Genomic DNA, 25,508 nt, shown 5'->3' with positions numbered 1-25,508 from the left:
GCCGCGTTCGTAGTTCAGGTTGTATTGCAGTGAGGGGGGAGTGATGCAATGTACTCGGCCTCGTGGAGTGCAGCACAGCTTGCAGCTTGGGGTTGACTTTTAAGACGAGGAAAGGATGTCAAGGATTATTGACACGGTATCTAACAGCAAAGTATCCTGTGCTGACGAGCAGGATGCAGGCGACGCAGCAGAAGAGCAAAGGTGGCGTTGAGAGGTGGCGTTGTGAGCCTGCTACGCGATCTCAAGCGGCTTAAACGCGAGCAGGTTGCATTACTTGATGGCCCCGAATCGGGCAGTTGAAGTCACTTCAACAGCCCTTTGATAGGATACGCGAAGATGGGCATTCTTGCTGTCCAGAGCGTCCAAGACCCTCGCGTTGAGGGCGACGGCGACAACGCTCGCAGCGAACAGCGCGGTGGTGCCTCGCCGAGCGCTGCCATGCCTGGCATGATGCCAGCACACGGTTGTCGACCGCGTCACGGGCGCTGTTTGCGTAGCCCTCGTTGATTTCGCTGGGAGGCGCTCGTTTACGTCATGCAAATGCGTCACCAAGCACCAAAACAAACGGTTGATTTGGAAAGCCGTAGGACAGTTTCATGCTTGAATGAAGGTCGAAAGGGAAATAGTATGGGGGAGACCGCGTTAAACACGGAAGGATGCTGTTTGAAAGGTGAACGCAGCAGCATGGGCCCACGATCTTCAATGCACAAATTCGGCAGCTGGCAGCCGCCCATCGCCCGTCTAACCTGGTAAGTCGCTTGCATACTCATTCCACCGGCGCGCCAAGCCCCGCACTTGGAGTTTGTATGGCCCGCGCCGCGCACGAACCCTGTATACAGCGATGCACCTCTGTCGAGTTCAGCAGGACAACGGGTATGCGCGCTCGCAGGGTCCATGTTTGAATATGCGCCAAGTATGATTTTTCAGCCACTGGTAAACATGCTGGGCGCGTCAACGAGATTCACGCCAGCGACACCGCTGATTCCGGGCCAGCTCTGTTCGTCGACACCTGCGCGGGCGCGTGCCTGCCCGCATTCGCACTGGCCTCGACCGCGACAAGGGCGGACAAAGCAATGCCAAAACTACATTTCCAAAACTACGCGTACGCAACTGCTAAAATGGCGGTGGGGGGAGCGCTCAGACATCCAAGGAAAATTATGGCCTCAAGCAGCAAGCCGGGTGGCGACCCGGCCACTATCAGCAAAACACTGCGAATGTTTAAGGGATAATTTTCTTCATCAACGCGCTCCGTGCGTAAAGGAGGAACCCAACGACTACAAGGCCGCACTCAAACACACTGAAGGCAACATCCGAGTTGCGTCGACGACAACGATTGTGAAATGGCACCGGAACGGCGGCGGCGGTTGCAGCGCAGCGTCCTCCGTCCATCGGTTCGGGCGGGTCTGCCAGCCCGGGTCCGGGTCGGGTTCTGGTCTCTCCATTGCTCTTCCCATTCGCCCAAACCCGCGCCCTTTTGTCGGCCAATCACACGCCGCAACGGACGAGTGGTGCGCACCGCCCGAGCTATTCGGAGCTGCTCGCCCCGTTGGCTCAGAACACGATTTAGAATTGCGAAGTCAAGTGGGCCCCCTCCCCGGGGGCGGCTTGGGGAAATTCCCCGGACACCAGGGCAGAGAGTGCCAGCGTCCAAGCGCAGACTCCCTCGGCGATGAAGCTTTGCGGAGATGGCTCGCCTCGGCGGGCCGGAGCTTTCGGCGGACTCGCGAGGACTGATGGTCATACTAAAAGTTATGCAATTGGCTCAGCGGCGCATGGCGGACGTCGTGCCGCCGCCGCTTGGAGCTAACCCGACGGGGATTACTCATGTTGTGTTCTCCACGACACCCAAAGCGACGAAGGAGTTGCCACGTGAGAGGCGCCCGCCTGGTGTTTTTGAACGCCTTGCGGGACGTTTCCTGCATGCCTGCATGTCTGTATATCTATCTGTATGGTGGATCGAGCGCGTTGATGAAGAAAATTATCCCTTAAACATTCGCAGTGTTTTGCTGATGGCGGCCGGGTTGCCACCCGGCTTGCCGCTTGAGGCCCTAATTTTCCTTGGATGTCTGAGCGCTCCGAACAACTTTTTGCATGTTGAGTACGAGGATTAAAATTTGACATGCGCGTCGTTTGAAGGTCGTACTGTAGTGGTCCTCCTGATGAAACGACAACCTAGTTAATCCATTTCTAATGAGTACTCGCCCCTCTATCGTAGAGTGATAGAATTGCCGTAGGGTACAAGTAGTGACAGCCGTAAGACACTTCAACATGGATCTCTTCCGTCAATAATAACCCTCTTGTCTTCTCGTGTCAACTGGTCACGTGTGTGTTGCTGCGCTATGCTCATTGTGGGGTTTGGAGCGAGATGCTGCCTCGACTGAGCACCAAAGTGCACCCTGGCAGCTCTGCTACTACGAGTGCTGAAGACAAATATGCCTGTCTGCCATCCCCATCGGCACCTACGGTTGAAACCGAGCGGCCAAAGTCATCTCGAGGGAATACTTGTGGACACACCCGTGCTCGCTGGCTGTACAACTACCCGCGGCTGAGCTTCGTCCTGCTCTTCGTTCTCTGCACGTACATTGCCGGCATCTACGTTTCGACGAAAGTCACGGCGTGGACGCTTGGCGCGCTGGGCGTTCACAAAGAGCTCACGAATGCTCGAGAAGTGTATCTCGCTACCAGCCGCACGTTGAAGTCCATAACGGAGTGTGTGGATCGGAACTCGCTTGAATACCTGGCCTCAGCCAAGTTGCAATTTGAATCGGACAGCAGACGGGTCCAGAAGATCGTCGATGCCAACGACGACGTGCTTACCAACCGACGGAACGCGACCATGAAATGTAAGTTTCACGTTCGTGCCATTTGTTGTTCTGACGGATACACTGACGCAGTGTTTTGCCAGGCTCCGCTGCATTCTTGTCGAATTTGAAGAAGCAGGTGGATAGAGCGGCATCTAACGATGCCAACTCAACGCTGAGTTGTTTCTCCGACACATTTTACGAGAATGTGCCCGACACAAAGTCTCTGTCCTCCTCGCGGGCACTGGTGCTCGCTGTTCGTGCACTACTGACGGCGCAAGCAGTCACAGCAGCGAACGACAGCGTATCGAAGCAGCAAGTTCAATTTGAGAATCAACTTCTGGACATGTGGAATTCTGTCGACTCGGTCAAGACGTCAATTGACAAGACTCTTAGCGCCACGAACTCGTTGACCGCCGAGCAATTAAGCTCGCTAGCACCAATTTTGTCGGACAAGGACGGCGGTAGTCACACGAAACAATCTGCCTCCCGACTTGGCCGCCTGAGCAAAGTGGTGTCTTCGGAACTTTCGGATCCGCTAAGTTCTGCATCTACAACCAGCCTGGAGACCATTCGAAAAGCTGGTCGAACACTTCACAAAGCACTTGGGTTCCTGTCAGGCTTGCACGAGGGCTTTTCGGAAGTCATGGATACTGTAGACGATACTTGGGGGCTGCTGGAAAAGCAACTGAACGCCACCATGCAACAGGCCGCACAGCTGCAAAAAGAGCTCGCCTACGCAGCTGAGTCCACTGCGCAGCAGATTAATCGCACGAGCTCCGCAGTTATGACGAGCTTTGGGCAGGCGCAACAAGAAGTTACCACATCCTTCGACATCCTGCACGAACACTGGCAAGATGCAGTGAACAAGCTGGTGGCACAAGGTTTCACACCATGGCAACGGCTTGGAAATCGACTTGTAGCCGAACTCACGGCTAACCAGCGTCAAAGCGTCAGACCGGAGAACTCCATCCAACGTAAATACATTCTCCCCGACAGAACGACTAACTCAAGCTTGGAGAAGGAACGTGCGAGGCTGGCCGCTGTAGCACATGACCAATCCCCGCAGGCTTCGACGTTATCGCCAACATTTTCTGATAAAGACGACAAATTTGATATTGACACGGCCGTACTGCGAGCATCACTGGTAGATGTAGGTGCTTTCGTCACCCAAGTGATATTCTACGTGGATGTCGGTCGTCTCACTGTGCTAGTCGTAGATCTCGCCGTTGGGCTTATCACCGAGTCGTATTCAGACATGCCGGTGCTGGACATCCGTGGAATTACCACAGTCGACACGGTAGGAAGCGTGTGTGAGGTGTTCCTCTGCAAGCATAGTCTCTGGGCAATTTGCTACGCCATCGTTGCAAACGCCTCAGAACTGATGCGTGTCATGGTGCGGTTCGTGCTGCTGTTCTTTGCTGCATCGGTCGTCACGGCAGGTCTCTTCATGTGGAAGCAAGATCACATTAAACATTGCGAAAGCGCTGCCACACCAAACTCCTCGCAGACAGCTATTCAAAGCATCGCCCGTGCATTTTTCGAGAACAGTGGCAACAGAAGCAAAAGTGTCGTCGACCCACTTGATGAGATCGAGAGGTACACCAACATTATTAATGACTCGATCCGAATCGACTACGACGCCTTGAAGCTGGATTCTGCTGCCGTGTGGGTGAACCAGTCTGCAGCATCAGATGACTTTGGCAACTGCGCGACGACAACAAGCACTTTGGTTCGGATGCTTCAAGATTGCACAGAGCACACCAGCGATGTGGTGGCTCTTGCGGATGACGCTTCTCTCTCAAGCCAGTGTCTGACTAGTGGCCTTCGTAACGCATCGGGGCTTGTGACTCCTTCCAGAACCGCTGAACTATTGAGTGGAAACGCGCCGTTCCTAGCACCATCCGCCGCATTCGTGTCGTGCTTTGCAGAAAATGAAATGCTTCACATAGGACGGGAAGAAGTTGTCGATAAGCTGCAGCACAGCCTCGCTTGTGCAACTGAAAAGGCCGTGTACCTGTCGGTTGCGTCGTGGTGGGTGCTTGTTGTCGTCTTCGTCGCGAACCGCTTTGCAGCAAGAATGGTCATCAAAGCGGCCGGCGTGTTCTGGTGGCGTTTCTTGAGTGCCAACCGACTGCAATTCACGGGGTTTTGCCGAGAAGACGGAGATATCGTGGCGAGCAACAAACTACCAGCAGCAATCCAGCAGCACTTGCGCGAAGCGAAGTGGCAGATCATCGGGCGCTTTCTCGGCATCGGATTCTCCTTCGCATGCGTTCTAATCGTCCTTGTCGTTATCTTCCACGGAATGCTGTAAAGCAACACCCACAGCACGCCTCGATCAGTTCAAACGTCACAATAACCCAGAACACCATTTTTCATCATGCGGATTCGTTGTTGTTTGGCACACGCTTATTACACTTTGCTCGAAGTTCTCCACGCATGCGTCGTGTTGCTGCGGTTTTTACTCGATTGCGATCATCTCCGCCAGGTCCTGCAGCGCAAACGAATAACCTTCCTCCTCCTCCCAACTGTCGATGTCCTCCACGTCTTCGGCCTTGTCCTTGCCAACAGTATCGGACTTCCCCTTGCCACCACCCGCAGCCACAGCAGTACCCTTCGAGAAGCACACCCGGAACGCACGCACCTCGATCGCCTGCAGCACCACCGTCGTGCCCTTCACAGGGAGCGACTCCGGGGACCAACCGTACGCATCGTCCGTCGTCTTCCACTCCACACCAACACGCTTGTCCTCCGCGCGCAGTTCCTTCGTGCCAGTCAGCACCAGCTCCGTCACCTCCGACACCACCGAGTTCTTCACGGAGAACAAGGCAGAGAAGTCCACCGTCGCTGGCTTCGACAGCGTCGCGTGCTCCTCCACGGCGTACAGGTGCGACAGACGCACCATCAGGCACTGCTTCGACAGCTCCTGCACCGTCGTCAGACCCACGTTCGGAGGAAACTCGCCGACCGTTAGCCACGGCACCTTCGCCTTCACGTCGCTCGCCACCGGTTTGCGGTACGCCGTCAGCGGACGGAAGAACTGCGACTCCATCTTGCTCCGCAGACTGCGCATGCCGTCTTCAGCCGAGTCGACGTTGATGTAGAAATTGCCACGCACCACCAGGCCCTTGGTCACTTGCTTCTTCGTGGTTGAGTCGAACACGGACTCAGTCTCGTTCAAGTGCTCGCCCACACCTTTTCCATCATCTGCAAGAAGACGTCGGTGCACCATCACCTCCACTTGACCATCCACCAAACTTGCTGCTCCCTGCGCACGATCCGTCACCACGTTCAGCTGCCGCTTCGTGTCCTTGATGTACGCGCCAGTCGTGATGGGGAAGTAGTTGGCCGAGACGCCCTCCTGGTTGTCGTGCAACGTCAGGTTCCACGTATCGCGGTGGTTGCGCACGCGCTTCACGAACTCCAGTCCGTTCGAGTCCGTGTACAGCGTGCCATCGGACACAATACTTTTGCCGGCATCGAAGCGCACGATCACCTCCTTGCCCTTCTTGTCGTCGATGGGAACCGATCCGACCGTCCACTCGATTTCAAGGAACTCGTCGTCATCGTTTACGCGGTACTCGAGCGTGACCCAGCTGCCGATCTTGAACGCCACGCGAGGTACACTCATGAGGCCATTTTGGTTGGTTGTAGCAGTTTGTAGCTCGACCATCGTCACATCGGCCATCGAGCTCGTGGCGGCACCGTCGGAAGGAGCACCTGTTACCGGGTATGTCTTGTTCGAGTCGGGGCGGAATATGTATGCACCAGACTTCGGTCCATCGCCTTGGAACGCTTGGTAATACGCCACATCCAGCGACAGCGGAATCTGCATGTTCTTCTTCTTGTTGGCCAGCTTGGTGATGGACCCCGTTGTCTTGCTGATCTCGGCCCTAACGAGGTGGTTCTCCAGCACAACCACGTCGTCATTCGAGTCCTCACCAATCTCCTGCTCAGGCGACTTGTTAGCACCGTCGACATCCTTCTGTTTCACCAGAAGCCGAGATGTGCTCAACGGCTTCAACTCCACACTGAATACGAACGAGTACGGAGCCACCTGCGTCTCGGGGTGTACCGGCAAAGCCACAAACACGTCCTGCGCACGGACGCTCGCATCTCCCGACAACACCGTCACCGCAGCCGACTTGTGCGTGATCGGGATCGATATTGTCTGCACGCTCGTGCGTGCCAACGCGTTGTGCACCAGCACCTCGAAGTCAGTGTTTTGCGTGGACACGTCGCACACACTCGTGTTGGCTAGCAGACAGAAGTGATACGGTTCCTTTTCTCCGATGACGAACAGCACCTCGTTCAGCTCCTTCTCTGCCTGGATGATGCCGCCGTTGAGGCGCAGCGCGTAGTCGTCGGCGACGCTTTGTTTCTCAGTTCCAGAAAGACCGTCGTGGTGTTGCACTAGGCCCACTGCACGTTGAAGTGCGACCAGCTCACTGGAGTGGTGGCTCTGGTACACAGCATCGATCTGGCGTATCTGCTGAAGCAGCGTGTTGGCTACACGAGCGAAGCGCTTCAACGTCGGTCGGCTCGTGAAGAATCCCGACCAGTAGTCGTCCCGGGCCGAAGCGTAGGGGAAGAAGTCATCCGTCTTGACACTCCACGTGAGGCCCTCCGCACGCTTAACGTCCGTGTAGTACGACAGGTTCGAGTACAGCACGTTCACGCGCGCGTCCTGGTTGACGTAATGGATGAGCTTGTCCATGTTCTTGAACCAGCGGCGCGAGTTGTCGAATTGGAAGTCGCAGCCCATTGGGATGAAGACGTGGTTGCCCTTCGAAGCGCCGCCACGCATCTTGGCGTTGTTCACGAACTGCTCCACTTCGTCACACACATCATAGTCGTGAAGATCCGCGTCATCCTGGATCTGGTTGCCGTTGTTGCCGTAGTTGAACTTCCCAGGCGGACAGTAGTGGTCAATGATCTCGCCCGTGAAAACCTGCGACGCCTTGCCGCGCGACTTGCTCGGGCGCCAGATGAACTCCAGGTCCTTGTTCTTCTTGCGGTTGCCGTAGTCCTGGTAGTCGATGCGCGCGAAGTAGAGCGCGTCGAAGCCCACGCCCTGCGACAGCAGCGAGCCCTGCGTGGCCGAGTGGCCGAACGGGTCGATCTGCCAGCCGATGCGCGGGCTCACGCCGAACTCGTCCATGAGCAGCTGGTGGCCGTACGCCGTCTGGTCCACCATGGCGATGTAGTGCGGCGTGGCCTCGTCGTGCATGCTCCAGCCGCCGTTGACCGACAGGTCCAGGCGGCCCTCGCGCACGAGCTGCTTGACGACGCCGCGCACCTCGGAGCCCTGCTCGTGCCACCAGCGCTGGAAGAACGCCTGCTCCACGAACATGAACTGGCGGTCCGGGTTGCGCACCAGCTCCTCCACGGCCGTGTCCAGGATGTACTGCACCCTCTCCATGTAGTACTGGTCCACGCCCACCAGCCAGCCCCTGCCGGCCATGGCACAATAGCACCAACAAGGAATATAATATTTTAGTATGTGTTACTATAGTATTGCTGCATTAATTCCAATGAATTGCAGTGCGTACGGGTCATCGTGGGAGTGCGCGATGAGGTGCACGTTGAGCTTGTCGGGGGTTACGCGGCTGCTGGTGTTGTACACGCCGTCGCTGGGCGGCGTCCACTTGCTCGGGTCGCAGGTTGCTGAGGTGGTGGCGGCCAGCAGCGCCGCCAGCACCGGCACGAGGCGGAGGACGCGCATTGATCCGCCGTATCTTGGGGGGAATCAGGTGTGGAGCTCTTCAACTCATGTGTTCAACGGACACGATTCAAGGTTGAATCACTCGTCGATTACAAGTGACGAGACACGATTCAAAATGACGAGGCGCCATTTCAAGTACGTTCTGGATTGGTCAAAAGAATAATGACGTTTGATTCGCTGAATATACTGAAAATCGGGGATTGGCGGAATAGATTTATTTTGGCGGGAACGGCATTACACCAGCGGATGGCGTCGTCGCAGTCCTTCTCGCAGACCTTCGGGGGCGTCGCAGCGGGCGCCGATGGCACCGCCAGCTCGGGCGGCGTGGGAATGTCCAACTACGCCGAAGAGAAAGGTGAAAACGCGCTTGAATCGCCCGAAAACGCCGTCCCAAACGCTCAAAAACTCTAAATTTTGTGGCAGTGAAATGCGCCGAGTTTCTGCAGAACTTCACGTCGAACCTGGACGACCCCGCGCTGGGCCCCAAGTACGCGCGCATGATGGTGCGAATTCACGTTATTTTCTGCCTTTGGAGGGGGTTTTAACGCTGTTTCTATCGCAGCAAGAAGTGGCGAACCGGGAGCGCACGTCCATCCCCATCGCCCTCGACGACGTGCAGATTGTACGCGGCATTTATTATTATTATTATTATTTATTAATATTAATATTGTCGTGGAGTGTGGGCTAACCTACGCTAATTAATATTATTGTTTTTTTTTGCTGCTAGTTCGAGAAGGACGACCCGGCGTTCGTGACGCGCATCGTGCGCAATGCCCGCCGGTACATCTCGCTCTTCTCGGAGGCGGTGGACGAGAACCTGCCGCCGCCTACGAGGGACATCTCCGACTCGCAGGACGTGCTGGATGTGCTGCGGATGTCCCGCGCCCAGGAGCTGGCGCAGCAGCGGCAGACGGAGGACGGCCAGGGCGACGGACAGCAGCCCGCGAACGCCAACGCCGCCAACATTTTCCCGCCGGCGCTGATGCGGCGGTTTGAAGTGCATCTGGTGCCCGGGGTCAAGCTCAAGGCAGTGCCGATCCGAGAGGTCAAGGCCTCGAAAGTCGGTGCGCTTGTGCGCATCAAGGGCATGGTCACTCGTGTGTCCACTGTCAAGCCGCTGCTGACGGTGGCGACCTACACGTGCGAAGCGTGTGCGTATGAGGTGTACCAGGAGGTGAAGGCGAGGCAATTCAACCCGCTGACGCAGTGCCCCAGTGAGCGCTGTCAGACGAACCAGGCTCAGGGCCGGTTGATCATGCAGACGAAAGCCTCTAAGTTCGACAAGTACCAGGAGGTCAAGTTTCAAGAGCTGCCGGATCAGGTGCCGATGGGGCATATCCCGCGCTCGCTTACGGTGTACCTGCGTGGCGAGCTTACGCGTACGTGTGAGCCCGGCGCGCTGGTCACGATATGTGGCGTTTTCCTTCCCCTACCGTACTCGGCGCAGCGGCAGATGCAGATGGGGCTGGTCACGGAGACGTATCTTGAGGCGACCGATGTGGTGAACCACAAGAAGCGGTACTCTGCGATGGAGTCATCCGAAGCAATGGAGACTGCCGTGCTGCGTTTGCAAGAAGGCTCGGCGAATGTTTACGAGGTGCTCTCGCAGTCGCTGGCGCCAGAAATTTATGGCCACGAAGATGTGAAGAAAGCCCTGCTCTTGCTTCTTATTGGCGGTGTTACCAAACGCATGGATGAGGGAATGAAGCTGCGTGGCGATATTAATGTGTTGCTGATGGGAGATCCTGGTGTGGCGAAGTCGCAGTTGCTGAAGCATATCGCAACAGTGGCTCCTCGAGGTGTATACACTACTGGCAAGGGTAGTTCCGGTGTCGGTTTGACTGCTGCGGTGGTTCGTGATGCTACAACGAAGGAAATGACTCTTGAGGGAGGTGCGCTTGTGCTGGCAGATATGGGTATTTGCTGCATTGATGAGTTCGACAAGATGGAGGAGGGCGATCGTACAGCTATCCACGAAGTTATGGAGCAGCAAACTGTCAGTATTGCGAAGGCAGGCATTACGACGACACTCAACGCGCGCACATCCGTACTTGCAGCTGCAAATCCCATTTTTGGTCGCTACAACAAGAAGCTCAGTGCCTCGCAAAACATCAACCTGCCCAACGCCCTGTTGTCTCGCTTTGACTTACTTTTCCTGCTACTGGACGTCGCCAACTACGAGAAGGATGAGGCTCTTGCACGCCATGTCACCTATGTTCACCGCCACTCTCGCAACCCAGAGATGAAGTTTGATCCCGTTCGCCCGGAAGTGCTCCGCTACTTTATCGCTATTGCCAAGCAGTACCAGCCCAGCATCCCAGAGCACCTCTGCGGCTATATTGTCGAGGCCTACGTCACGCTGCGGCAGCAGGACGCCAACGAACATGCCCGCGAACGACAGAAACAGCAGTTCCGTCAGCAGCAATTCGGTGACGGTGGGGCCAACGACGCGCAGACTGCTATGACGGCTCGTCAGTTGCTAAGTATTTTGCGACTTTCGCAAGCACTCGCTCGGCTGCGTTTCTCCACGGAAGTGATTCACCAGGATGTCGACGAAGCTATCCGCCTAGTATACGTGTCCAAGGCGTCACTGACAGAGCAGGACGATGCCAGCGGCACCGGGAGCGGCGGGAAGGCAGGAGCAGCAAACAACGGTGGGTCCACTGATGCCACGTCGAAAATCTTCCGTCTGCTCCTCGAGTTTGCCACGGATCGCAACTTAAAGGTTCTCGCCATGAGCGACTTGGAGCCGGTGGTGCTGCGGAAAGGTTTCACATCGCAGCAACTACATGCGTGTATCGAGTTCTACCAAGGGTTGGAGGTCATGCAGTTGTCAAGCAACGGCACTCGCCTCACTCTCATCTAAATCAAAGCTCTAGCGTTGAACCACTCGATATGAACTGCTCTTCAAAGCGAGATCAAGTACGTGTACTTCTCAAAAGCTTACGTGTGATTTCCGTCGCTGGGTAGGTTTTCAACCTATTGCTTCAACCAAATCGCAATTCAACTCAATATCTGCAACGCGAGACTAGCTCAATTATCTCTCCAGCGCGATCATCTCCGCCAGGTCCTGCAGCGCAAACGGATAACCCTCTTCCTCCTCCCAACTGTCGATGTCCTCCACGTCTTCGGCCTTGTCCTTGCCAACAGTATCGGACTTCCCCTTGCCACCACCCGCAGCCACAGCAGTACCCTTCGAGAAGCACACCCGGAACGCACGCACCTCGATCGCCTGTAGCACCACCGTCGTGCCCTTCACAGGGAGCGACACCGGGGACCAACCGTACGCATCGTCCGTCGTCTTCCACTCCACACCAACACGCTTGTCCTCCGCGCGCAGTTCCTTCGTGCCAGTCAGCACCAGCTCCGTCACCTCCGACACCACCGAGTTCTTCACGGAGAACAAGGCAGAGAAGTCCACCGTCGCTGGCTTTGACAGCGTCGCGTGCTCCTCCACGGCGTACAGATGCGACAGACGCACCATCAGGCACTGCTTCGATAGCTCCTGCACCGTCGTCAGACCCACGTTCGGAGGAAACTCGCCGACCGTTAGCCACGGCACCTTCGCCTTCACGTCGCTCGCCACCGGTTTGCGGTACGCCGTCAGCGGACGGAAGAACTGCGACTCCATCTTGCTCCGCAGACTGCGCATGCCGTCTTCAGCCGAGTCGACGTTGATGTAGAAATTGCCACGCACCACCAGGCCCTTGGTCACTTGCTTCTTCGTGGTTGAGTCGAACACGGACTCAGTCTCGTTCAAGGGCTCGCCCACACCCTTGTCATCGTCTTCAAGAAGTCGTCGGTGCACCATCACCTCCACTTGACCATCTACCAAACTTGCTGCTCCCTGCGCACGATCCGTCACCACGTTCAGCTGCCGCTTCGTGTCCTTGATGTACGCGCCAGTCGTGATGGGGAAGTAGTTGGCCGAGACGCCCTCCTGGTTGTCGTGCAACGTCAGGTTCCACGTATCGCGGTGGTTGCGCACGCGCTTCACGAACTCCAGTCCGTTCGAGTCCGTGTACAGCGTGCCATCGGACACAATACTTTTGCCGGCATCGAAGCGCACGATCACCTCCTTGCCCTTCTTGTCGTCGATGGGGACCGACCCGATCGTCCACTCGATCTCAAGGAACTCGTCGTCATCGTTTACGCGGTACTCGAGCGTGACCCAGCTGCCGATCTTGAACGCCACGCGAGGTACACTCATGAGGCCATTTTGGTTGGTTGTAGCAGTTTGTAGCTCGACCATCGTCACATCGGCCATCGAGCTCGTGGCGGCACCGTCGGAAGGAGCACCTGTTACCGGGTATGTCTTGTTCGAGTCGGGGCGGAACGTATATGCACCGGACTTTGGCCCGTCGCCTTGAAATGCCTGGTAATACGCCACGTCTAACGACAGCGGAATCTGCATGTTCTTCTTCTTGTTGGCCAGCTTGGTGATGGACCCCGTTGTCTTGCTGATCTCGGCCCTAACGAGGTGGTTCTCCAGCACAACCACGTCGTCATTCGAGTCCTCACCAATCTCCTGCTCAGGCGACTTGTTAGCACCGTCGACATCCTTCTGTTTCACCAGAAGCCGAGATGTGCTCAACGGCTTCAACTCCACACTGAATACGAACGAGTACGGAGCCACCTGCGTCTCGGGGTGTACCGGCAAAGCCACAAACACGTCCTGCGCACGGACACTTGCATCTCCCGACAACACCGTCGCCGCAGCCGACTTGTGCGTGATCGGGATCGATATTGTCTGCACACTCGTGCGTGCCAACGCGTTGTGCACCAGCACCTCGAAGTCAGTGTTTTGCGTGGACACGTCGCACACACTCGTGTTGGCTAGCAGACAGAAGTGGTACGGTTCCTTTTCTCCGATGACAAACAGCACCTCGTTCAGCTCCTTCTCTGCCTGGATGATGCCGCCGTTGAGGCGCAGCGCGTAGTCGTCGGCGACGCTTTGTTTCTCAGTTCCAGAAAGACCGTCGTGGTGTTGCACTAGGCCCACTGCACGTTGAAGTGCGACCAGCTCACTGGAGTGGTGGCTCTGGTACACAGCATCAACCTGTCGTAGTTGCTGTAGAAGTGTATTCGCCACACGGGCGAAGCGCTTCAGTGCGGGCCGGCTTGTAAAGAATCCCGACCAATAATCATCTTGGTCGGATGCATAGGGAAAGAAGTCATCCGTCTTGACACTCCACGTGAGCCCTTCCGCACGTTTCACATCTGTGTAATACGAGAGGTTCGAATAGAGCACATTGACTCGCGCGTCTTGGTTGACATAGTGGATGAGCTTGTCCATGTTCTTGAACCACCGGCGCGAGTTGTCGTACTGGAAGTCGCAGCCCATTGGGATGAAGACGTGGTTGCCTTTCGACACACCAGCTCGCATCTTGGCGTTGTTCACGAACTGCTCCACTTCGTCACACACATCATAGTCATGAAGGTCGGCGTCGTCCTGAATTTCATTTCGGGTATCGCCATACTCGAATTTTCCGGGAGGGCAGTACATATCGATGATCTCGCCCGTGAAGACCTGCGACGCCTTGCCGCGCGACTTGCTCGGGCGCCAGATGAACTCCAGGTCCTTGTTCTTCTTGCGGTTGTCGTAGTCCTGGTAGTCGATGCGCGCGAAGTAGAGCGCGTCGAAGCCCACGCCCTGCGACAGCAGCGAGCCCTGCGTGGCCGAGTGGCCGAACGGGTCGATCTGCCAGCCGATGCGCGGGCTCACGCCGAACTCGTCCATGAGCAGCTGGTGGCCGTACGCCGTCTGGTCCACCATGGCGATGTAGTGCGGCGTGGCCTCGTCGTGCATGCTCCAGCCGCCGTTGACCGACAGGTCCAGGCGGCCCTCGCGCACGAGCTGCTTGACGACGCCGCGCACCTCGGAGCCCTGCTCGTGCCACCAGCGCTGGAAGAACGCCTGCTCCACGAACATGAACTGGCGGTCCGGGTTGCGCACCAGCTCCTCCACGGCCGTGTCCAGGATGTACTGCACCCTCTCCATGTAGTACTGGTCCACGCCCACCAGCCAGCCCCTGCCGGCCATGGCCACAACAATAACAGCAACAAGGAATATAATATTTTAGTATGTGTTACTATAGTATTGCTGCATTGCCGACGTATTCATTCCAATGAATTGCAGTGCGTACGGATCATCGTGGGAGTGCGCGATGAGGTGCACGTTGAGCTTGTCGGGGGTTACGCGGCTGCTGGTGTTGTACACGCCGTCGCTGGGCGGCGTCCACTTGCTCGGGTCGCAGGTTGCGGAGGTGGTGGCGGCCAGCAGCGCCGCCACCGCTAGAGATCGCGCTGCGTGCATTCCGCTCTCGTCCTGCGCCTCAAAAATGGGGGAAAATTCCGCTTCTGGGTATGCTTCAACGAATGATCCGAAGATCGCTGGCGATTCAGAATTGAATCGCGTGCGTGCGTGGTTGAAGCGGGTTGGCCAATCAGACGCGACGCACGCCAGTTCATATTATGAACTTCATACCGTAAAAATATTGGCGATATGGTACTCAGTTCGACTAAGTGCGACTTTGGTCGCACCACATGCGCGGTGCAAGGCCGGGAAGCCCCCCATCGATCCGCCGTTGAGTCCGCACGCGAGCAGGCGGCGCTCACCACAGGCCACAGAGTCTGTCAGACGCCCCGCTCCGCGCCTTTCATGCGTGCGATCGCAGCGAATATCCACCCGTCCGTCGGCCGTTATGGCGCTCGTTTAGCTGGTCGCGGGCGGATTGATGGGATCCCAAACAGTATCCGGGGCTAAATGTGGAAGCAACTGTGGAAGCAAGCGGCAACGTCACTCGTGTACCCCTCATGAATCAAGCAGCGCGGGCCGAGAAACGGCAACTTGGTGCTCGGCTGCCGAGCTCCAAGCAGGCTTGGCCCAAGCTGGCCGAGTGCATAGCTGCTCCGCGCAGGGCAAAGCGCGGGCGCCTGTCATCGCCTGGTCGTCGGAACCGCCTTGATCAACACTGCAGGCAGATGATTCTAAATTGCGGCTGCCCTTGCAGCAGCCGAAACTGCTTCGCAGAGAGGCCGGAATTTCGCTCGGCCACCGCAGCACAGCACACCCACAGCGGCCATATCACCGCTGCTTGCCAGCAGTGCCGGCTTCGCTTACAGCTGCTGAGACGGCCACGACGGCGCCGCGCCGGCGATAATCGCTGCTCGAAATGCCGGTCCATAGCCAATTGAAGTCTTTCGAGTCCAGCGCCGTTTCTGTCCAACTTCCCCGTGCCCTATTCCTCCCCCGAATAGAGCGCCGTCGGTCCCCCCCAGCACTTCAGCTCACTTCGCGATTTCCACGGACTGCCACCAGCTCGAGCCGGAGCTGCAAGGAAGAGATTGATTGATTGACTGCTGTCCACCCACAGGCCGCCCGCCGCCATGCCGCTCCTGCTGCGGCCCACGGCGCCCAGCCCCTCCATCGACGAGCTCGCGTTCGCGGTGCCGCTCTCGGCGCAGTCCTCGCAGCGCTCCGTGTCCTCGGCCACGTCCGAGCTTCAGCGTTGCGCCACGCACGGCCGACTGTCGCTGCGCCGCCGCCGCAGCACTGCCGGCACGGAGACGGACTTCCTCGGCTGCGCAAACGAGTCTTGCAGCGACCCGGAGCACCGCCACCACCTCCGAGGCAGCCTGGCGGGGCGAGCAAGCCAGCAGAGCCTGCGTCGCAGCAGCGCCATCCTCAAGCCCAAGGACGACGCCGACGCGGACTTCCGCGACTCGAAGCGCTCGTCGCGCGAGACGCAGCCCGACGACGACCACCTGTCTAGCGACGGCAGCTACGCGTCCGAGGCCGAGCGCGTGTCGAGCGTGCTGAGCTGCGGCTGCTCGTGCGCGGACGCCAACGAGTTCGCCATCACGTCCTCAGCCGTCGTCATCGAGGACCGCCAGCTCGCCGTGGTGGACAAGGAGCTGCGTGACTTCCGCAAGACCCTCGTGCGCAAGCTGTACACGCGGCTGACGAAGATCTCGGGCCTCGGACGCAGGAAGGCGCGCGCCGCCAAGCCCGTCTGCTGAAGCCTGTGGTGATTGTTGGGCGTCTACGTTGGACATCGGGAATCCTTCCTGTTAGACGCCCTCGCACGGAGCAGAAGGCATAGATCCGACCTCGGCGGGGTCGCCGCCGCGCCCTCTTAATATTTATGCTAAAGAATTGTTTTTTTGAGTTGGTTCGTGGCCCCATCTTCAACTATCCGTGCCTACAGCTCGCTGTGTTGGACAGGAGCGAGCGCTATGCAAGCACGAGAGAGCTCCTGCACCACGAGCTCGTCGTTGCTCTGGTCGACGGCGTCAGACGCCTCACCTTCAGGGACCAGCCGCTTGTCCAGCGGGTCGGGTGGAAACAGAAGGCACTTGTCGTCTATTGAAGGTGTGAGTCATGCTTCGGTTCGAGAGACCAACGGCTTCTTCCGCCGCTAACAAGCTACGTACAAGACAATATCCGCCGCGCCGTCGATCGGAGAGAGATTCATCTAGCGATCTACGCGTCGAACGGCTTGCGGTTGGAGCGGCGGACGTGCGCTTGGTACATCATCGAGAACACGAACAACAGCACGAAGACCAACGCGACCACGAACGCAATCACTTGCGACTGCATTATCTGTCGCAAACACACGAGAGGCAGCAGCCAGGAACCCACAGCAGTCAGCACAAGATCGTAATGATGCAGCGGAGAAGGAGACGCTGCTGCGCACCCGCTTGGCGCTGGCGTCGGCGACCTCGGACGGCTTCTTGTGCTGGCGCTTGAGCCGCTCGCTCATCTTAGAGTAGCGCTCGCCGCTGTAGATGGTGGGGCCCAGCGCCACGTCCACGCCACGCTGGCCCTGCCTCGAGGCGCCCGTGGCTCGGTTCCGCAGCTCCATGGCTCTATGTCGGGTTGTGGCAGCAGACAGCAGCAGTGATGGAGTCGGGCAAGGTGACGACGGCAAAGGCAGCGACGCGGGTCTGGGTTTTGCCAAGGAGGCCAGGCCCGGGGGCGTTCCAAAACCCGACCCGAGGGAACCGGCCCGCTCGTGATGGGTCAGACGACGATTCGTCCAAAAACACGTCGTATTTTGACCAATTGAAGAGGTGACCGCGATAAATGTCGCGTGACTAGCGCATAGCGCCTCGGCATCAGTTCTCTGCGTCCCTCGCGAGCGCGGCGCTCGAGCGTCTCCCCCCTTCTCCTCCTCCGTCTCTCCCTCCCCGCCAGTCCGCCAACATGAGCGAGTGGTGGGCCACCATCGGCCAGCCCTTCGCGGAGGTGCGCGGTGCTGCACGCGACGTGTCGGATCCCGTGGCTGCAGCCTCTAATAGCTGATGCTCTGTGTGTTGCTGTTGCTGTCGCTGTTGCCAGGCGCTGCTGAGTCTGGACACCGTCAAGATCAAGGCGGCGTTTGCCAACGCGCCCAGCTCGTACTACGCGTACATCCGCTCCATCTACGAGCGCAGCCCCGAGCACGTGATCATCGAGACGTTCCTCATCGTCTTCGTCATCTACATCACGTTCGTCAAGCGCGACAAGCCCAAGGGCACGGCCGCCAAGCTCTCGGAGCGCGAGATCGATGACCTGTGCGACGAGTGGACGCCCGAGCCCATCATCCCGCCCAACGCCGTGGTGGACGTCAACAAGTCCAAGCCCATCGGCATCGTGGAGGCTACGCCCGACACGCACCTCAAGCTGCAGGGCTACGCCAAGCCGCTGCTGAACTTGGCCACCTTCGACTTCCTGGGCCTCGGCTCGCGCCCCGAGCTCAAGGAGGTCGCGGTCAAGACGCTCACCAAGTACGGCTGCGGCTCCTGCGGCCCTCGCGGCTTCTACGGCACCATCGACACGCACGAGATCCTCGAGAAGGACATTGCGCAGATGATGGGGACCACCGACTCGATCACCTTCTCGGACACGGAGGCCACCTCGTCCTCGGTGCTGCCGGCGTTTGCCAAACGTGGTGACCTCATTGTCATGGATGAGGGCTGCAACGACTCGATCCTGGTGGGCGCCAAACTGGCCCGCTGCACGGTGCTTTACTACAAGCACAACGATATGGAGGACCTGGAGCGCGTGCTGAAGCGCGTGCGCGACGAGGACAAGCGCAAGAACCGCGGCTCGGACTGCCAGCGCCGTTACGTCGTGACGGAGGCTCTGTTCCGCAACCACGGCGACATGATCGAGCTGCCCAAGGTGGTGGAACTGTGCAACAAGTACTTCTTCCGCCTCTTCCTGGACGAGAGCTTCTCGTTCGGTGTGCTCGGCAAGTCTGGTCGTGGGCTCACGGAGCACTTTGGTATGGACGTCTCGGAGGTGGCCATCATCTGCAGCTCCCTGGCCGGATCCACCGCCAGCGTGGGCGGCTTCAGCACGGGCTCGCAGGAGGTTGTGGACTACCAGCGCATCAACAGCGCTGGCTACGTGTTCTCTGCCTCGGCCCCGCCCTTCACGTCGGCTTGCTGCTCGGAGGCCATCCGTATTATGAAGAACGAGCCGGAGCTCTTCACCAAGCTCCGCGACAACGCCAAGCTCGCCCACGACGCTCTGTCCGCCGGTGTCCAGGGCGTGTTCAGCATCTCGAAGGCTGTGGTCTCCCCCATCCTGCACGTGCGTCTGCTTCCTGAGGTCGTGGCCCGCGTCGGCAGCGAGGAGAACCAGCGCGCCCTGCAGCGCAAGGTGTGCGACACAGTCATGCAGAAGTGCCTCGCCAAGGGCGTGGCCATCTGCTCGCCGCGCTACAAGACCCACCAGACCCTGGAGCCGCTGCCCAGTCTGCGTGTGTCGGTCACCGCGATCCACTCGCCCAAGGAACTGGAGGCTGCGTGCAAGATCGTCGCGGCGGAGGCCATGGCTACCGCCAAGGAGGTGCTGGCCACCTTCCCGGTGGACGCCGCTCCTGCCAGCAGCCTGCGACAGCGCAAGCAGTAAGTAGCACAACAGGAACCTAGAGGGATAAGTATCTTCTTCTTCCTAATGACCAGCTTGACGCGTACTCGTTATCCCTCGTGTCTGTCTGGTGGTAGTGCAGCATTTGCATTTGCATTAGGTAGGTCGTCTGTCTGTCTGTCTGGCTGGCTGGCGTCTAGTTGGCCTTGCTCTCCTCGGCGAGCATCTCCTTCTCGCGCTTCTGGCGGTAGATCTCGAACTGCTCGTCGTTGGTGAACTGGTGCAGGCAGGCGTTGAGGGCCTTGTTGTGGTCACGGCACTTGAACGCCACCATGAGGCCGTTGGCCTTGGCACACTCGGCGAACTTCTCCGACACGCTGTGGCACTTGGCGATGGCGATGTCGCTCAGCTCTTGCCGCAGTTTCTGCACCAAACAGCTCCGGTTAATACAGTTAGGAGCATCGGTCAGCGACTGCAGCAACGCACGTGTTCGGCCTGGTTGCTCCAAGACAGACGCGAGGAGCGGAACTTGGCCTTGGCCGTCTCCTTGTCCACGGGCTGCTCCATGATCCGCTGGCTTGGTGCTCTGAGCTATGCGGTGGGGAATGCCTTTGCGTTTCCAGCGCGCAGTGGGTGGTGTGCACCACGCAAACGGAGCTATCATTCAGTTACAGCGTGTCAACAACTTCAACTTTGGGGGCAGCTACGCTAGGGCCTGGGTGTGCGCGAAGTATCCGGCCAGCCTCCAGGACCAAGGAGCCTGGAAGTCGTTCGCCCCGGCGAACTCGTCGAATATGCGCTTGGAGACGGCGAGCGTGTCGCCGGTGGCGGTGGTTGGGTAAGGCTCGTGGCTGAGCTGCCACCCGAGCTCGAAATCGATGCGCGCCTTCTTCAGCGCGGCGTCGTCGATCTCGCGCTTTTCGGTGTACGACTGACAAACTTCAGTGAGCCACATGCGCCAGCGAGGCAGGTAGTAGCCGTTTACGAGGCCGGCCCACTCCTTGCCCGCGTAGTCGTGGATGGACTCCGAGTTGTTGTCTCCCCAGCGTGTCACTTGGTTGCGAGCCTCGTACTCGTAGTAGTCTTGCAGATTGCTCCCTTCAGTAGTCTCGAATCCGTCGGCAAGAGCGCGCGCATCGGCGATCCAGTTGCCGAGCAGGAAGTCATCGTTCGTCGCGAGAATCTCGTCCAGACGCTCGATCGTAACTAGCATGCGGTCCGTCCAAGCACACAACTGATCCGCTGCGACTTCCTTCCCTGTGTACAGGTCCTTCAAGTGGAGATACTGAGCCATGAAGTGGTCGCTGAGAAACTGCCGCGTGACATCGACCAAATCGTGACGATACGTGTCCACAGCATGCAGCTCCGTGCCAGCAAGCAAAAGCTCTTTCCAAGCACGAGCGATGTCCATGGGGTCATAGGTTATTAGAGTTGGCATGAAGCCATCCCGAACAAGCTTCCAATGCGGAATCAAGCATACTAGGTTCTTGGTAACACCTCCGTAGCCCAACGTGCGATTATACACCGACTGCAAAAGGAAGCCCCACGCTCGTTCTGTGTGCGCGTCTTGCGAGTGATAACGCTGCGCAGCAAAGCTTGGGACCCACTCGTCCATATCGAGCGGGGCGTCCACCCATGCCATTTGCAACGTGAGATCGTAGACCACGTAGTTCTGAAAGATGCCTTCCATGGTCAGCCCCACACCAACCATAGTGCCATCGCTCGCTCGGTTTGCTAGAACAGGTGCCGAACCCAGTGTTGGCAAGTCTCCGCGCATTCCAGTATTCCCGCCGAAGTTGTGTAGCACGCAATAGATCCAGCTTTTGCCGAAGTAGTTGTCCATCCTGTTCCACACAGGCTGCACTTCGCTGTAAAGGTCGAGAATGATCATTTTATCATTAGGCACGCCGTCCAGATATGTTTTCACACGTTCCTTCGTCCAGTAGTTGGGGCTGCTTACAAATAGCCAGCCTTGAATAAGCCATACCGCGTTCGGATCCGCTGCCGTCATGCTGTTGATAACGGCACGCGACGCTGCCTGAAGCTCCGCCGGGTCAGTGAAATCTGGGTCCATTTCGTTGTATGTATCGCACTGGTACAGCGAAGACGTGTAGTCATAGAGCGCACGTTGCTCCTCCAGAAACGTTTTGCCGATTTCGTGGTAGAGTGGGTCTTGTGGGTCCAGCATGTAGACACAGCAGAACTCGTCCGAGAAGCCTCCCCAGTTTGGAGAGCGCGTAAACTTTGCATTGGGATACAAAGTCTTGAGCTCTTCCGGCACGTGACCTGCAAACGCCGGTAACGCGGGCACCATGCCAAACTCCCGCATCCGTGAGAGAATCTTCAGCTGTAGCTCGTGCTGTCCGTCGATGAAGGCTTGAGGAAGCGGCCCTTCCACCCAACTCCCGCGGAGATTGCCCATGCGTCCCCACGCTAAGAACGCTGATCCCGCGAAAAACTTGTTCAGACCAGCAGAGCTCACGTTGTAGTGCTTCTGGAACGTGTCCTGCCAAACCTTTTCCTGCCCCGTGAACGCCAGCGGCATGTTGATCCCTGCACAACACATCAATAAAATACTTTGTTAGGCCAAGGACTAGTAAACAGTAGGGATACATATCTCCAGCAAGCACGGACCGTTGAGAGCCATCCAGTCGATGTGCTTCTCCCACTTCTGCCACCCCCACGCCCACGACGAGTAGCTGACGGTGCAGACGTTCTGGTAGTATGAGAACTTGGCGCTGCGTTTGTGACGCACGGGCTTGTCCAGCTTCGGCAGCACGTAGGGCAGCTGCAGCTTGTGGTCGTCCCAGTCCGTCTGCGTGTGCAGCGCCGTCTTGAGGTACCAATGCAGGCCGTACGCCATGGCGGTGGCCGAGTTGGCGGCGACCTCGAGCTTGTCGCCGGCGCTGCCGAGCTCGAAGACGTCGAGGCCGTCGGCATCCGACGGCAGCACCCGAAGTGCGATCTACAATGCAATTATAGTAACATCATTATTTAATATTGTTGATAGCTGCATCTTGCGATCTTCCAGCTGAGATGAACCTGGTCGTTGAAGCGCGCGCCCAGACGGCGGTGGATGAGGCCGCGTGTAGCCGCCACAACGTCGGCTGCCGCCGCATCCCTCTTCAGCAGGTCGATGGAGGCCTCGCTGCGCGCACCGAGCAGCACCAGCAACGTCGCCAGCGACAGCATCGCGGAGATTCGACCCATCCCAGCCGGATCTACTTTGGTCGAACCTGATTTGAGCTGTCGCGGATCTTCAAGGCTTAACCCTTTCGTGAACAAAGGTGCTCCCTTTGGTGGCTGTTTCTAAAGATGCGAGAAAATCCAGAAGTTCAACCAAGATCTCACCCACTTTTATAACTGCCAATCAGAATTGGTATCCGTACCCCAACCCTTAGATATATTACGATATTTGTGGCAAAAAACACAACTGCATCATATGCACTTAAGTGCGAAATTTATTGAGATTGCGTCAGCAATACCCACTAGTGACGACACTGCAACATGTTTGGGGCCCCACACGCTCGGGGGTTGGTCGTGACTGTGCTGATGCAGTCCGAAGTCCGTCTGGCCGACAGTGTTCAAGCGCAAGACACCGCGCCGGTGCGTGCCCGACTGGCAGCGACACCTACTTTATTTATACAGGCTAGATACAGTATCAACTACTGACTAGCTACAATACACGCCCACTTGCCGTGCACAACTTGAGTTTTGCTCATACGCCTGCTCTAGCCACTCGGGTGTACGCCCACGCACGCCTACCCTACTCGTCGCAGCCGTCGAGAGACTTGGAAGCCACGTGCTTCCTTGTTCGGCACTCCGTCGTCGTCCACGCCGTGGAGCCGTCCACCGAGGTCGCCAGTAGCCTCACGCCACGCCTTGCTTACCGTACGTTCGTGTGTCGTGCTCGTTCCCGAGTACACGTTTCGGATCCAGGCGGCTTGTCCACTGGCCGTCTAAATCCAGAGTGAGCTCGTCTCGCGAGGCTCGCTGAGTCCGGAGATCCCGGAGGTCCCGTAGATCCCGTGCAACAGATCCTGTCGACCGCGAGGCCGACCGGATCCATATACCACGCCGACGCCGGCTTCAACGCCGCCGTCGGCTGATGTCCGTGCCACGTCTGCCATCTCCACTCCGCCAAGACGCTGGCCTCCTTACACGACTTCCTCACCACCCGGGTCTTCTACAACCCGGTCGTCTCTGTAGAGCCGCTCGTACTCCGCCACTGACGTCCATCGCGCCCGTGCCCGTCCATCGTCGAGTCATAGCCCGCTGTCACCTGTAGTCCATCGACTTGGGTCACTGCATGGGCACAGCTCATACTCGAGCACGTACTACCCTGCACCGTTGTGCCGTCGCCGCCTCCGTCGCTCCACCACGAGTCCACGCGTGGCGTCGCGCACAACAGCGTCGTCCACTGCTGCTCGCATTCGTTTCGAGCCTCCAGCTCTCGTCGTTCGCCCAGCAGGCGCCTTCGCTGACCGTACAGCCGGTTCATCCCGCGTCGGCCGCTGGTCTTCATAATCGAGCTGCTCGTCAACGTCACGCGCGAACTGCGCGAGTAGTGCCTCAGGATAGTGACAGCTAACGAGGAAAGACACATGGGCGATCAACGTCTCCGCCTTCCTGTCTTATCCTCTCGTGTCAGCACAAAATTGTCGTAGCCAGCAGGCTCCACGATCCATAGTGGTCCCATCCACTGGTGCACGAACTTCGCGGCGTTCTTGCATCCAGACCAAATCGCCGACCTGAAACTGCCGCTTGTTCCGCGTCTTGCGGTTGTAGTGCCGAGCTTGTCGTTCTTGTTCACGTCTTCGAGCCTGCTCGGCGCACTCATGACTCCGCTCCATTGTTTCAACAGGTTCGCGTGGTAAGCTGACAGCTCGCCAGCTTCCGTCACCTTCGTTCGTCGCAGAAGCTCGTTGGGAGCTCTCAGTCGTCGTCCCATCATGAGCTCGTTCGGGCTCAATGCCACCGTCGAATGCCTAGCCGAGTTATAAGAATAAACAGCGAATTTCACCCAAAGGTTCCAATCGACTTGTCTTTCGTCTTGCATGAACGTCTCCACGCAGTCCTTCCATGAGCGGTGAAAGCGCTCCACCAGCTCGACAAGTTGAGATATGTAAGGCACGGGGTTGATTTGATGAGCTTGTAGGAGCTGCACTAACTCCTCGATTACCTTGCCAGCTAACTCCGGAGCTCCGTCCGTCAACAGCTCGCGGAACACCCCGAACCGTAGCACCACTTCCTGCATGACGAACGTCGCCACCGTCTCAACCGTGTGCTCCGTCACGCAGCTCGCCACTGCATACCTCGTTACGTATTCGACTGCAGCGACGACATACCTGTCACAACCGTCGGCTACTGGAAAGGGTCCGGCGACATCTAGCGCCCACCGGTCTCCAACTGCACCACCGCGCAAACTGCGTAGCGGCGGTATCACTTCACGCGGCTTCGCCTTCCTGGAGCCGGACTCTGGGCATCCCCGCACCCATCGTCGCACCTCGCGATACAATCCGGGCCACCAGTACAATTGGTCCACGCGTCCATATGTGTGAGGACCACGCAGGTGTCCGCTCCACACACTGCCGCGCATCTCCTTGAAGACCGCCGACCACAGCGTCGGTGGAAGCACAACTCGCCGACCGTTCGGTGTCTCGACCGTCACCAGGCCGTACTCATTCGCGACCGTCATGCTGCCGTACTTGCCGTCCGTGAGCAGCCTCTTCACAAACTTGCTGCGCTGCTGCGCCGTCCCCATTTTCAGCCAATCAGCTGTCGACATTTGTTTGAGTGGTTCACATTAGTCCTAAGGGCTCGCGCCCCGGTCTAATAATAAATCAGAGTTGAATTTACATCGGACTTAATACTTAGCTCTCAGTCTTACTGAGAACAAGATGCTTCCTCAACACCTAGGTGTAAGCCAGTGACGGGCATACACCAGGCCCGTTACACCTGATAGCACTTCGTAGTCCTTCCCATGACCAAGTTCGAGATGAGTGAGATCCAGCCCGCCGGACCTCCAGCCATGACGCTGGAGCATGCAGCCTTCCCCCACCTCACGTCCATCGAGTGGCAGGCGCTCCACCGCCTTGCGGCGGTGTCAGGAGAAGTG

The 25,508-nt window shown here is 58.0% G+C and overlaps 10 protein-coding genes across 10 annotated transcripts; 4 read left to right on the top strand and 6 right to left on the bottom strand.

The window, feature by feature from the left end:
• Positions 1–2,527: 2,527 nt before the first annotated feature.
• IUM83_10886 (ABC transporter B family member 25) lies at positions 2,528–5,118 on the top strand (the record flags this gene model as incomplete). Its single annotated transcript, XM_067935412.1, has 2 exons — positions 2,528–2,843; positions 2,906–5,118. The coding sequence occupies 2 exons, from the start codon at positions 2,528–2,530 to the stop codon at positions 5,116–5,118; spliced, it is 2,529 nt and encodes an 842-aa protein (XP_067780618.1).
• IUM83_10887 (uncharacterized protein) lies at positions 4,437–5,039 on the bottom strand (the record flags this gene model as incomplete). Its single annotated transcript, XM_067935413.1, has 3 exons — positions 4,437–4,483; positions 4,673–4,743; positions 4,819–5,039. 3 exons carry the CDS (start codon positions 5,037–5,039, stop codon positions 4,437–4,439), a joined length of 339 nt encoding a protein of 112 aa, XP_067780570.1.
• A 147-nt stretch (positions 5,119–5,265) lies between the features above and the next one.
• IUM83_10885 (Lysosomal alpha-mannosidase) lies at positions 5,266–8,529 on the bottom strand (the record flags this gene model as incomplete). Its single annotated transcript, XM_067935411.1, has 2 exons — positions 5,266–8,257; positions 8,357–8,529. 2 exons carry the CDS (start codon positions 8,527–8,529, stop codon positions 5,266–5,268), a joined length of 3,165 nt encoding a protein of 1,054 aa, XP_067780619.1.
• Positions 8,530–8,775: 246 nt separating this feature from the next.
• Positions 8,776–11,395, top strand: IUM83_10884 (DNA replication licensing factor MCM7; the record flags this gene model as incomplete). Its single annotated transcript, XM_067935410.1, has 4 exons — positions 8,776–8,884; positions 8,953–9,032; positions 9,092–9,151; positions 9,257–11,395. The coding sequence occupies 4 exons, from the start codon at positions 8,776–8,778 to the stop codon at positions 11,393–11,395; spliced, it is 2,388 nt and encodes a 795-aa protein (XP_067780620.1).
• A 171-nt stretch (positions 11,396–11,566) lies between these two features.
• IUM83_10883 (Lysosomal alpha-mannosidase) lies at positions 11,567–14,845 on the bottom strand (the record flags this gene model as incomplete). The annotated part of the gene is made up of 2 exons (XM_067935409.1): positions 11,567–14,561; positions 14,676–14,845. 2 exons carry the CDS (start codon positions 14,843–14,845, stop codon positions 11,567–11,569), a joined length of 3,165 nt encoding a protein of 1,054 aa, XP_067780616.1.
• A 1,073-nt stretch (positions 14,846–15,918) lies between these two features.
• Positions 15,919–16,551, top strand: IUM83_10882 (Succinate--CoA ligase (ADP-forming); the record flags this gene model as incomplete). Its single annotated transcript, XM_067935408.1, has 1 exon — positions 15,919–16,551. One exon carries the CDS (start codon positions 15,919–15,921, stop codon positions 16,549–16,551), a length of 633 nt encoding a protein of 210 aa, XP_067780566.1.
• A 463-nt stretch (positions 16,552–17,014) lies between these two features.
• Positions 17,015–17,396, bottom strand: IUM83_10881 (uncharacterized protein; the record flags this gene model as incomplete). Its single annotated transcript, XM_067935407.1, has 2 exons — positions 17,015–17,134; positions 17,229–17,396. The coding sequence occupies 2 exons, from the start codon at positions 17,394–17,396 to the stop codon at positions 17,015–17,017; spliced, it is 288 nt and encodes a 95-aa protein (XP_067780617.1).
• A 341-nt stretch (positions 17,397–17,737) lies between these two features.
• On the top strand, positions 17,738–19,432 carry IUM83_10880 (Serine palmitoyltransferase; the record flags this gene model as incomplete). Its single annotated transcript, XM_067935406.1, has 2 exons — positions 17,738–17,779; positions 17,873–19,432. 2 exons carry the CDS (start codon positions 17,738–17,740, stop codon positions 19,430–19,432), a joined length of 1,602 nt encoding a protein of 533 aa, XP_067780567.1.
• A 154-nt stretch (positions 19,433–19,586) lies between these two features.
• Positions 19,587–19,957, bottom strand: IUM83_10879 (Alpha-N-acetylglucosaminidase (NAGLU); the record flags this gene model as incomplete). The annotated part of the gene is made up of 2 exons (XM_067935405.1): positions 19,587–19,814; positions 19,877–19,957. 2 exons carry the CDS (start codon positions 19,955–19,957, stop codon positions 19,587–19,589), a joined length of 309 nt encoding a protein of 102 aa, XP_067780659.1.
• A 136-nt stretch (positions 19,958–20,093) lies between these two features.
• Positions 20,094–22,582, bottom strand: IUM83_10878 (Alpha-N-acetylglucosaminidase (NAGLU); the record flags this gene model as incomplete). Its single annotated transcript, XM_067935404.1, has 5 exons — positions 20,094–21,124; positions 21,198–21,258; positions 21,351–21,943; positions 22,025–22,355; positions 22,433–22,582. The coding sequence occupies 5 exons, from the start codon at positions 22,580–22,582 to the stop codon at positions 20,094–20,096; spliced, it is 2,166 nt and encodes a 721-aa protein (XP_067780582.1).
• Positions 22,583–25,508: the final 2,926 nt, after the last annotated feature.

This window comes from Phytophthora cinnamomi (assembly GCF_018691715.1).
Source record: "Phytophthora cinnamomi strain GKB4 chromosome Unknown Contig126, whole genome shotgun sequence".
Taxonomy (NCBI): domain Eukaryota; phylum Oomycota; class Peronosporomycetes; order Peronosporales; family Peronosporaceae; genus Phytophthora; species Phytophthora cinnamomi.
The sequence above is the reverse complement of the archived record's forward strand: the minus strand, read 5'-3'. Positions and strand labels throughout refer to the sequence as shown.